The 13,265-nt window shown below is 39.4% G+C and overlaps 1 protein-coding gene across 1 annotated transcript in view; it reads left to right on the plus strand.

Annotated features, from left to right (window-relative positions):
- Positions 1–13,265, plus strand: part of Nhe3 (Na[+]/H[+] hydrogen exchanger 3) — a 330,876-nt gene that overhangs the window by 256,894 nt on the left and 60,717 nt on the right. The window contains exon 17 of the mRNA XM_090377696.1: positions 2,615–2,716. Coding sequence (XP_090233822.1) covers positions 2,615–2,716 — 102 coding nt within the window. The remainder of the gene's footprint in view (positions 1–2,614; positions 2,717–13,265) is intronic.

Raw genomic sequence — 13,265 nt, forward strand, 5'->3', positions numbered from 1 at the left:
CTCACAGGTCTATAATTACTTGTGTCAGCCTTTGATCCTCCTTTGTGAATTGGGGTCACATTTGCACATTTCCAGTCTATGGGTACCTCCCCTGAGTCCAAGGAAGCTCTCATAATTATGGCTAAGGGTTTGCTTACTTCCTTTGCTGCCTCCTTTAATATAACTGGATAGATCCCATCCACCCCGGGTGCCTTTCTTGTGTTTATCTTCAACAGTTTCTCCTCCACTTTACTCCCAGTTATTTCAAGATTCTGTAGCTTACTGCTAGAGTTGAATACACCTCTGGCATTCCCCTTGCTGAATAACTCCTCATGTGTGAATGTCGATGCAAAATATTCATTTAGTTTGTTAGCCACCTGAGCAGGATCATCAACAGTTGACCCATCAATATCAAGTGGACCAATCTGATTCATCCCCTTCCTTCTAGAGTTTACATAAGTAAAGAACTCTTTGCTGTTTTTCTTTGCATCCCTTGCCAAGGATTTCTCGTAATCTGCCTTCGCCTGCCTAACCTCCTTTGTAACTTGGTTGCATATCAACTTGTATCTATCATAGGCTTCTGTGTCATGTGTTAATTTGTAAGTATCCCATGCATTTTTCTTCTCTGCCATATGCCTCATTAGTTCATCTGACATCCATTTTGGCCTAAACCTTGAACAGTATTTCTTAGTTGGTATGTAAAGCCTAGTAGCTTCCAAGATAAGTTCTTTGTATGCTTCCCATTTTGAATTTGCTGTTGGTAACATCATCAGTTGGTCCCACTGTATAGAATTTAAATACTGTCTCAGTCCATCGTAGTCGCCTTTACGGAAGCAATAACCCTTCCCTTTACCCCTAATGGTAGTTACCTCTTTGAGTAAATCCCACTTCAGCACACTGTGATCACTGCCACCTAGTGGTTCATTTATCTGCAGATTCTTAATGCATGAAGAATCACTGCTGATAATCAAATCAAGAGTATTACTCGCTCTAGTTGCCTCCCGAACATGCTGATGTAGAAAACAATCATCCAATAAATCCACAAAAGCCCTGCTAGTGCGTGAGTAACCAGCCCCCAAATTCCAGTCAATATCTGGGAAATTAAAATCTCCCATTATAAGACTCTGATTTACTGGCCCACTCTATTTCCCTGTACAGTTCCTCATTATACTCATCAGAGTCATTAGGCCTATAGCACACTCCTACTCTCAATTTTGATCTCCCAATGCTTATGTCACACCAAACTGACTCAACACTGCACTGTCCAGCGATGTCGACTGGCTTCACTTCCTTGGTTTTTATGTGTTTCTTAACTAATAGCATAACCCCTCCCCCCTTCCTATCCTGTCTATCCTTTCTGTAGACGTTGTACTCCCCAAATTGCAGTTCTGCATCCCTTATATCTGTGTGACACCACGTCTCTGATATCCCAACAATATCTGCCTTTGATGTTTTGAGCAATACCTCAAATTCATCAAATTTATTTACTAAACTCCTAGCATTGGTGTACACACAAGTATACCTGCACCTGTTTCTATTCTTAGCTACCCTAACACAAACCATGTGTTTACTTGTACCGCAATGGCTCCCAGCAGTCTCTGAAATACCATGCATCTTGTTTTTCAGGCTTCTGCTCATTCTAATAGAAGCAGTGCAAGAATCTCTTTCACCTCTGCCAGTGGCTACTGTCAATCTATTGGTCTTTGTCTCCCCCCAAGCTAGCAGTTTTCCGACCCACCTAACACTGCCTCGATAGCATCAGCAAATATTCTTGCACCCTTTCTATTTAAGTGTATCCCATCCCTGTAGAAGCAATCTCTCCTGTTAACAAGTACAGTCCAGGCTGAAAAAAATTCTACCCCTTGAGCCTTGCACAATCTTTCCAGGGCCGAATTGATCGACAAGGCTCTCATCATAAACTCCCTCCTATCGTGTCTGGGCAGAATTGCAGACACTTTCAAATTCAACCCTAATTCTCGGCTTTTGTTCAGCAGTGACCTGCACCTGTTAAGGTTATGTACAGGCGTAACATAAGGACATCAAACCAACTACTACCATTTTATTTACATATATTAGCATAATGTAGTAGTTAAAAAATAAAAAAAAGGTACAAAATATATTATGAAAATTAAGAAAATAAATATAAAGCTATCATTAGAGGCAGCAAAATGCACATTCCTCCTTATAATGCGCAATGTATAACCGATAATAAATATAAATCAAAATTTTGCCACAGTTTTGTCATGCTACTGACATTAATTTATATTTAATATCGTGTGTGTGTTATTGAGTTTGCATTTACATAGCACAGAATTTGCAAACACCAGTAGATTTGAGGCTTAGTTTTTAGGGAATCAACACATTTTTTGAGAAATTCTGTAAGCCAGCTTGTTCAAATCCTTTGCTTGAACAAGCCAGCAATCAGAATTTGTGTTGAATCAGGCTAGTTTTGTGTCATCTACAGTTTGTTTGCTGAGCTGCCATTTTACTGTATAAAAAAAAAAAAAAAAAAAATTGATGTAGTAATTTTTGTGAAACACTATGTTCACTACATTTTATTCATGACCATATTTTCTTTATTTTATTCATATCCAGTTTATTCTTGTTTATGTTAAAGTAACTGTTTTGTTTTAAGGATGATTCGAGAAGAAATTATGAAGATTCAGATACTGATCTTTGTCTTGACGATGAAAGCAATCCGTATGGAACTCATAACACCCAGTCAGAAGTTTCAAGGGTATGAATTTTATTATTATTATTGCTATTTTATTTAATCATTTTATGGCTAGTCTGTCACTTATCCTGTAGGATAATTTCTTTACGTTGCTTCTTGTTTTTTGAAAATACAGAAGAAGCTTGTTACAGATTTGAATTTCTGTAGCATGTAAACATAAAGAGAAAAGCTGTTCGAAAGAACTGAAGTAGAAGGAATAAATGAAAAAGAAAAGATAATAATTTAGTAGGCTTGGAGTTCAACTGAACGGATAATCTGTACTAGATTTGTTTGTTCAGAATGGTTTGTAAAAAAAATAAAATGTAGAATTATAGATGTTAATGAAGCATCCATCTCATTCTTATTCAGAACAACGCCTGTAGAAATATCAAATGTCTTGCTATAAAACCTGAACTGTATGATAATAAGCAGATGTACACGTCTCCTCTTTTGAAAAGAGTCGAAACATTTTTAGAAAAGTTGTGTGCGCTGTCCCAGGTGAGAGAACAATATGCCATGGTTAAGTAAATTTGTGATTTTTATGAAATTGGTGATGTTTAAGTCATGCTGGGAGGAGCGGGGAAGCTTTTTTATTTATTTATTATTTATTTATTATTATTTTTTTTTAATTCACAATTTGCTTATACAAAGAAGTGGTAGAAGTTAGAATTTTCTTGAGTAAAGAGTTGAGTTCTTGTTTAAAAATCTGGGTGTTCAAGATGAGCATGAGAGCAACACTTCCTTTTGTGAGACATAAGACATGACTAAGATTTTAATAGATTGAAAGTAACTAGTTATCCCATTTCTTCTCGCCCCCCCCATTGGAGAATTATTTTAGCATTGGCATTTAAAAAATTTATGCTGCATATAAAGAAGTTTTAACTGTTTTTGTAGAACATAATTTGTTCAACTTGAAAGTGGAATACTGTTTACTATAATCAATAAAACTATGGATAGGACTTCCAGTCAAAGGTCATTAATATAGAAGAGAAAAAGAATAAATGAATAAACAAATTTTCAAGAATCCATTAGTAGATGAGAAGTTATAAAACATTTACTATCACATACAAGTACAGGTCAATGTTGAAAACAAGCCGTGAGTTAGGGTTGAATTTGACCATGTCTGCAATTCTGCCCAGACACAATAGGAGGGAGTATATGATGAACCTTGTCAATCAATTCGGCCCTAGAGAGATTGTGCAAGGCTCAAGTGGCAAAATTTTTATCAGCCTGGTCTGTGCTTGTTAACAGGAGAGACTGCTTCTACAGGGATGGGATACACTTAAATAGAAAGGGTGCAAGAATATTTGCTGATGCTATCATAGCAGTGTTGGTGGGTCAGAAAACTGCTAGCTCGGGGGGGGGGATACACTGACTAATAGATTAACAATAGCTGCAGGCAGAGGTGAAAGTGATTCTTGTACTGCTTCTATTGCAATGAGTAACAGCCTGGAAAACAGAATGCAGGATATTTCAGAGACTGCTGGGAGTAATTGCAGAAGAAGTAAAGACATGGGCTGTGTTAGGGTAGCTAAGAATAGGAACAACTGCATGTATACTTCCATGTACACTAATGCTAGGAGTTTGGTAAATAAATGTGATGAATTTGAGGTGTTGGTCAAAACATCAAAGGCAGATATTGTTGGGATATCAGAGACATGGTGTCACACAGATATAAGGAATGCAGAACTGGAATTTGGGGAGTACAATGTGTACAGGAAGAATAAACAGGGTAGGAAGGGTTATGCTATTAGTTAAGAAACACAAAATCCAGGGAAGTACAGCCAGTCGACATGGCTGGACAGTGCAGTGTCAAGTCAGTTTGGTGTGACATAAGCACTGGGAAAGCAAAATTGAGAATATGAGAGTGTTATAGGCTTAATGACTCTGATGAGTATAATAAACAACTGTACAGAGAAATAGAGTGGGCCAGTAAATCAGTGTCTTATAATGGGGGATTTTAATTTCCCAGATAGTAACTTGAATTTGTGGGTTGGTCACTCACACACACTAGCAAGGCTTTTGTGGATTTATTGGATAATTGTTTTCTACAGCAGTATGTTCAGGAGGTAACTAGAGGGAGTAATAATCTTAATCTGATTATCAGTATTGATTCTGCATGCATTAAGAACCTGCAGATAAAGGAACCACTAGGTGGCAGTGATCACAGTGTGCTGAAGTGGGATTTTCTCAAAGAGGTAACTACCATCATGGGATAAAGGGAAGGGTTTTTGCTTTTGTAAAGGTGACTATGGTGGTCTGAGACATTATTGAAATTGTATAAGGTGGGACCGACTGATGATGTTACCAACAGCAAATTCAAAATGGGAAGCATTCAACGAATTAATCTTGGAAGCTGCTAGGCTTTTCATACCAACTAAGAAATATTGTTCAAGGTTTAGGGCCTAAATGGATGTCAGATGAACTAATGAGATATGTTGCAGAGAAGAAAAATGCTGATACATATAAATTAACAGGTGACACAGAAGCCTATGATAGATATAAGCTATAAAAAAAAACTTAAAGCATTCAGTGATTAAACTGGCTACCAGTTACAGAAGTTGGGAAGAATAAGATGGAAGCTTCATTAGGAGGCCTTTGTCCCAAATTCAATTAAAAGCCTTAATGTCAAAAGTAATTACCAGAGTTTCCCAGATTTTTATGGAATTTATGTTCAGATGAGTAATATAAACTAGGACATCACTGGTAGATTGACACTTATGGAATCTATATTGGTGATTATTGATGGGATGGAAGATGTTAAGATAGTGGAAGGGACTGAAAAAGAGTACAGATAAGTACAATAGGACAGTAACTGGAAGGCAGGGATTATCACCCATCATAGGAATTGGTTTAATGTCAGAAATTGGTTAAGTGTCAGAAATTTAAAATCTTTTGGGGACACAAAATAGTAATGAAGCTTATAAGTTTAATAGAAATGAACATCGTTGAGACTTGAACTGAAACCACATATTTCAAAAATTAGTTCCCGACAGTTGTAAAAAAAAAAAAAAAAAAGTCCGATTAATAACTGCTTTACAATTGTTGCGAGCTTTGGTGTAGGCAGAAAACTAAAGAATTAGAAACAAGCCAATTACCATATGCAACATTCTTCTCTTGAACAGCCTTAGCACAGAGGAAGACTGCTGCACAAATTGGAGCAGTGTGGCATTGGAGGCAAATTGCTGCTATGGATAAAGGGATGGTTGAGCGGGAGAAGACAGAGTGGTAATCAATGGACACTGCTCTTTGTGGACTAATGTTATTAGTGGAGTCCCTCAAGGTTCAGCGTTGGGTCCATTGTTGTTTTCTGTATTTACAGATGATATTGATGATGGTATATCAAGCTTAATGTCCAAGTTTGCAGACGATGTGAAGGTTGGCAGGGTTGTTAATGACACTAATGACAGTACACTGCTGCAGCAGGATCTAGAAAAGTTGAGTAAATGGGCTGAGAGGTGGAAAATGAAGTTTAACATTGACAAATATAAAGTACTACATATGGGAAGCAGTAATCCCAGAGTAACATATCAACTCTGTGGTACCACACTGACAGTGGTAGGGAATGAAAAAGACCTGGAGGTAATTGTGCAGGCAGATATGAAGTTTTCTGAGAAGTGCAGATGGTCTGCAAGAGTAGCTCATGGTGTCTTGTCAATGATATAGAGGAATTTTTCTAGCAGGATAAGGAGGTGGTTATCCCCTTGTATAAGGCAATGGTCAGGCCACACCTTGAGTTACTGTATACTGGTCTGGAGGCCTCATTTTAAGAAGGGTGTAGAGCTGTTGGAACGAGTAAAGAGAAGGGCAACAAGATTAGTGAATGGAACAAAGGGTTGCTCTTATGAAGAAAGGCTTAAGTTTTGCAAATTGCAGTGTCTGGAGACTGGCACCTGCGAAGTAATCTGATTGAGGTGTATAAAGCCTTGAATGGTTTGAGCATTCTCAATGCAGATGGGATTCTTCCTCTTGCTCAGAATAATCGCCTGAGAGGGCATAAATTCAAATTGAGGAAAGATGGTTGTAGAATAGATGTGTGGAAGTTTGCCTTTAGCCAGTGGGTGGTTAACTGGTGGAACAAATTTCCATCTGTCGTAGAAGTTGATAGTTTAAATAGATTCAAGGAGGCAGAACTTGACAAACATTTGGAGCGAGTGGATGGGTGAAATAAGGGGTTTTTTTTTTTTTTTTTTTTTTTTTTTTGGCTGATGCTATATAAGCTTTCTTTCTTGCATCATGTGCCTATGCTAATTTATTGGAAAACAAAGGTTTTGATAAAGGACAAGATTTTAAGGTGGAATGTGTAATAAAGGATTCCATTCCTGCTAAAATAATTTCACTGACACTATCTGAGCAAGCACTGACATCAGAAGTTTTGAAACAGTAATCCAACCAAGGAAAGGAAGAAGAGAAGCCTATTAAAGAGTTACCAATAGGATCGGTGCGGTGTACTAACTAGCGGCCGGCCTGCAAACACCGTTTTAGAGCTGTATCCTTGAATGTAAGGAAGATTGGATCTCCCTATGATGTCCATCATAACCTCAAAAGTCATCAGTGATAAAGCATGATGTGGAAGAAATGGGGAAGAGTTGACCAGAACTTGGCTCTGGAGACTAAACATGGGTTCCACCACTTCAAGCCTCCAATAAGCAAAGTGGTGGTATTGCACCAGTTGATGAGTCATGTACCACCTAGTATTGTGTAGTAACACAGAGGGGTGGCATTCCACCATGTGGTGTGGGTGCCACACCTCAACCTCCCAACGTAATGTGCATGGGCATAGGCACCTGGATTACAAACAGGATTACTAAAAGTCCCACCATCGTGAAGGTGCAAGCAGAGGATTTGGCTGTCACCCGAATAACAGTTCTGTCAACGTTTTAGAGTACCAGGTAGCAAGTACAGCTTGTCTGGCATATCTGAGAGAATGTCTGCGACAACCTCGAGGACCACAAGGATTTATTGGATGATTGTTTTCTACAGCAGCATGTTAGAAGCAACCAGAGGGAGTAACGCTGTTGATCTGATTATCAGCAGCGATTATTTATGCATTAAGAATTTACAAATAAAGGAACCACTAGGTGGCAGTGATCACAGTGTAGTAATGTGGGAGTTACTTAAAGATGTAACTACCATCAGTGGTAAAGGGAAGGGTTTTTTCTTTCATAAAGGTCACTACAGTGGTCTCAGATATTTTTAAAATTCTATATAATGGGACCAACTGATGATGTTACCAATAGCAAATTCTAAATAGGAAGCATTCAAGGATGTAATCTTGAAAGTTACTAGGCTTTTTGTTCCAACTAAGAAATACTATTCTAGGTATAGGCCTAAATGGATGTCAGATGAAGTAATGAGACTCATGACAGAGAAGAAAGATGCATGGGATTCATATAAATTATCAGGTCACACAGAAGTCTATGGTAGATATAAGCTAGTCTGTAATCAGTGGTCAATGCTAGTTTGTAACTTACATCGTTCTTTACTTATTTAAACTATAAAAGGAAGGGGATGAATCAGATGGGTCCACTTGATATCAATAGTTTGACTGTAGATGATCATTCTCAGATAGCTGCCAAACTAAATGAGTATTTTGCATCTACTTTCACACGTGAGGAGTTATTCAAGGAGAAGAGGGCCAGATGTTTATAAAACTCTAACAGGGGGTTAAATGATTTGGTAATAACTGAGCAAACTGGAGGAGAAGTTGTTGAAGGTAAACATAACAAAGGCACCTGGGGTGGATGGGATCTATGTAGTTATATTAAAGGAGGTGGCAAGGGGAATAAGCAAACCCTTGGCCATAATTATGAGAGCATACTTGGACTCAAGGGAAGTTCCCACTGACTGCAGATTAGCATTAGTAGAGGCACATGATGCAAGAAAGCAAGCTTATACAGCATCAGCCCAAAAAAACCCTTTTCATTTCACTGATCCATTCATTCCAAATGTGTGTTTAGTTCTGCCTTGAATTTAATTAGGCTATCAACTTCCACAACAACACATGGAAGTTCCAGGATTAAACTATCTGCTGGCTAAAGGCAAACGTACACACATCTATCTACAACTGTCTTTACTCAATTTGAATCTATGCCCCCCTCAGGTTTGTAATCTGAACAAGAGGAAGAATCCCATCAGCATTGAGCCTGCTCAATACATTCAAGACCTTATACACCTCAATCAGATCTCTTTGCAGGTGCCTAGTCTCCAGAAGCTGCAATTTGCAGAACTTAAGCCTTTCTTCATAAGAGCACCTCCTTTGTTCCATTCAGCAGTCTTGTTTCCCTTCTCTGTACTCGTTCTAGCAACTCTACATCCTTCTTAAAATGAGAATTCCAGACCTGTGCCCAGTACTCCAGGTGTGGCCTAACATTTCTTTATACAAGGAGATAATCACCTCCTTATCCCTACTCGCAAAATTCCTGTATATCATTGACAAGACCCCCATGACCTACTCTGGCAGCCTGTCTGTACTACTCAGAAAATTTCATATCTGACTGCACAATTACCCCCAGGTCTTTTTTATTCTCCACCACCCTGAGCGTAATACGACATAATTGATACGTTTCTCTGGGGTTACTGCTACCGATATGCAGTACTTTGCATTTGTCAATGTTAAACTTCAGTTGCCACTTTTAGCATTAGTAGAGGCATTTGATGCAAGAAAGCAAGCTTATGCAGCATCAGCCAAAAAAAAAAAAAAAAAAAAACCACTTCCACTTCACCCCTCTGTTCGTTCAAAATACCTGTCCAGCTGAGCCTTAAACTTATTTAGGCTATCAACCTCCACCACAAGGGATGGAAGTCTGTTCCACCAACCAACCACCCGCTGGCTAAAGGCAAATTTCCGCACGTCTATCCTACATCTGTCTTTCCTCAATTTGAATTTATGCCCTCTCAGGTGATTATTCTGAGCAAGAGGAAGAATCCCATCGGCATTGAGCATGCTTAAACCATTCAAGGCTTTATACACCTCTATCAGATCACTTCGCTGGTGCCTAGTCTCCAGACACTGTAATTTGCATAACTTAAGCCTTTCTTCGTAAGAGCACCCCTTTGTTCCATTCACTAATCTTGTTGCCCTTCTCTGTACTCGTTCCAGCAGCTCTACATCCTTCTTGAAATGAGGCCTCCAGACCTGTATACAGTACTCTAGGTGTGGCCTGACCATCGCCTTATACAATGGAATAATCACCTCCTTATCCCTGCTGGAAAAATTCCTGTATATCATTGACAATACTCCATGAGCTACTCTTGCAGCCCGTCTGCACTGCTCAGAGAACTTCATATCTGCCTGCACAACCACCCCCAAGTCCCTTTCATTCTCTACCACTGTCAGTGTTGTACCATAGAGTTGATACGTTGCTCTAGGGTTGCTGTTTCCCATGTGTAGTACTTTACATTTGTCAATGTTAAACTTCATTTGCCACCTCTCAGCCCATCTGCTCAACCTTTCCAGATCCTGTTGCAGAAGCATAGTGTCAGTAGTGTCCTTGACAACCCTGCCAACCTTTGTATCGTCTGCAAACTTGGACATTAATCCCGATATACCATCATCAATATCATTTATAAATACAGAAAACAATAATAGACCCAACACTGAGCCCTGAGGGACTCCACTAATAACATCAGTCCACGATGAGCAGTGTCCATTGATTACCACTCTCTGTCTTCTCCCCTTCAACCACCCCTTTATCCATAGCAGCAATTTGCCTCCAATGTCACACTGCTCCAATTTGTGTAGCAGTCTTCCATGTGCAACAGTATCAAAAGCCTTTCTAAGATCCAAGTATATAATATCAAAGTTATTCCCTGCATCCAGTTCTTTTGTGACTGCATCATAGTATCCAATCAAGTTGGTTAGGCAAGACTTCCCCTTAACAAAACCATGCTGTGTCTGAGCTATAACTGAAGTCTTGTCTAAATGATCCTGCAGTGCGTCTTTAACCAGTGCCTCCATTAATTTTCCTGGAACAGAAGTCAAGCTCACAGGTCTATAATTACTTGTGTCAGCCTTTGATCCTCCTTTGTGAATTGGGGTCACATTTGCACATTTCCAGTCTATGGGTACCTCCCCTGAGTCCAAGGAAGCTCTCATAATTATGGCTAAGGGTTTGCTTACTTCCTTTGCTGCCTCCTTTAATATAACTGGATAGATCCCATCCACCCCGGGTGCCTTTCTTGTGTTTATCTTCAACAGTTTCTCCTCCACTTTACTCCCAGTTATTTCAAGATTCTGTAACTTACTGCTAGAGTTGAATACACCTCTGGCATTCCCCTCGCTGAATAACTCCTCATGTGTGAATGTCGATGCAAAATATTCATTTAGTTTGTTAGCCACCTGAGCAGGATCATCAACACTTGACCCATCAATATCAAGTGGACCAATCTGATTCATCCCCTTCCTTCTAGAGTTTACATAAGTAAAGAACTCTTTGCTGTTTTTCTTTGCATCCCTTGCCAAGGATTTCTCGTAATCTGCCTTCGCCTGCCTAACCTCCTTTGTAACTTGGTTGCATATCAACTTGTATCTATCATAGGCTTCTGTGTCATGTGTTAATTTGTAAGTATCCCATGCATTTTTCTTCTCTGCCATATGCCTCATTAGTTCATCTGACATCCATTTTGGCCTAAACCTTGAACAATATTTCTTAGTTGGTATGTAAAGCCTAGTAGCTTCCAAGATAAGTTCTTTGAATGCTTCCCATTTTGAATTTGCTGTTGGTAACATCATCAGTTGGTCCCACTGTATAGAATTTAAATACTGTCTCAGTCCATCGTAGTCGCCTTTACGGAAGCAATAACCCTTCCCTTTACCCCTAATGGTAGTTACCTCTTTGAGTAAATCCCACTTCAGCACACTGTGATCACTGCCACCTAGTGGTTCATTTATCTGCAGATTCTTAATGCATGAAGAATCACTGCTGATAATCAAATCAAGAGTATTACTCCCTCTAGTTGCCTCTCAAACATGCTGATGTAGAAAACAATCATCCAATAAATCCACAAAAGCCCTGCTAGTGTGTGAGTATCCAGCCCCCAAATTCCAGTCAATATCTGGGAAATTAAAATCTCCCATTATAAGACACTCTGATTTACTGGCCCACTCTATTTCCCTGTACAGTTCCTTATTATACTCATCAGAGTCATTAGGCCTATAGCACACTCCTACTCTCAATTTTGATCTCCCAATGCTTATGTCACACCAAACTGACTCAACACTGCACTGTCCAGCGATGTCGACTGGCTTCACTTCCTTGGTTTTTATGTGTTTCTTAACTAATAGCATAACACCTCCCCCCCCCTTCCTATCCTGTCTATCCTTTCTGTAGACGTTGTACTCCCCAAATTGCAGTTCCGCATCCCTTATATCTGTGTGACACCACGTCTCTGATATCCCAACAATATCTGCCTTCGATGTTTTGAGCAATACCTCAAATTCATCAAATTTATTTACTAAACTCCTAGCATTGGTGTACACGCAAGTATACCTGCACCTGTTTCTATTCTTAGCTACCCTAACACAACCCATGTGTTTACTTGTACCACAATGGCTCCCAGCAGTCTCTGAAATACCATGCATCTTGTTTTTCAGGCTTCTGCTCATTCTAATAGAAGCAGTGCAAGAATCTCTTTCACCTCTGCCAGTGGCTACTGTCAATCTATTGGTCTTTGTCTCCCCCCAAGCTAGCAGTTTTCCGACCCACCTAACACTGCCTCGATAGCATCAGCAAATATTCTTGCACCCTTTCTATTTAAGTGTATCCCATCCCTGTAGAAGCAATCTCTCCTGTTAACAAGTACAGTCCAGGCTGAAAAAAATTCTACCCCTTGAGCCTTGCACAATCTTTCCAGGGCCGAATTGATCGACAAGGCTCTCATCATATACTCCCTCCTATCGTGTCTGGGCAGAATTGCAGACACTTTCAAATTCAACCCTAATTCTCGGCTTTTGTTCAACAGTGACCTGTACTTGTTAAGTAATTCTGCCGGTCTCCTACTCTTAATCTTCTCAGCCCATCTACCTAGTTAGAGTTACTGGTTAAAAAACATACAAATTACAGTGTCTGGAGTCTAGGCACCTGCAAGGTGATCTGATTGAGGTGTGTAAAGCCTTGAATGGTTTGAGCGTGCTCAATGTTGATGGGATTATTCCTCTTGCTCAGAATAATTGCCTGATGGAGTATAAATTCAAATTGAGGAAAGACATTTGTAGGATAGATGTGTGGAAGTTTGCCTTTAGCCAGGGGGTGGTTGATTGCTGGAACAAACTTCCATCTGTCATTGTAAAAGTTAATAGCTTAAATAGATTCAAGGCGGAACTAAACAAACATTTGGAGTGAGTGCATGGTTGAAATGAGAAAGGGTTTTTTTTTTGGCTGATGCTATATAATCTTGCTTTCTTGCATCATGTGCCTTTACTAATGCTAAAGAAGCAATGCAGGATCATCTAGACAAGACTGCAGTAATAATTCAGACACACGCATGGATTTAAGGGGAAAAATTTGTCTGACCAATTTGATTGGATACTGCAAGAAGTGCAAATGTATCTCCAATTCACAAAGGGTGACAT

The sequence above is a fragment of the Mastigoproctus giganteus genome, chromosome 1 (assembly GCF_048544385.1).
Source record: "Mastigoproctus giganteus isolate SK-2022 chromosome 1, ASM4854438v1, whole genome shotgun sequence".
In the NCBI taxonomy this organism is placed as follows: Eukaryota; Metazoa; Arthropoda; class Arachnida; order Uropygi; family Thelyphonidae; genus Mastigoproctus; species Mastigoproctus giganteus.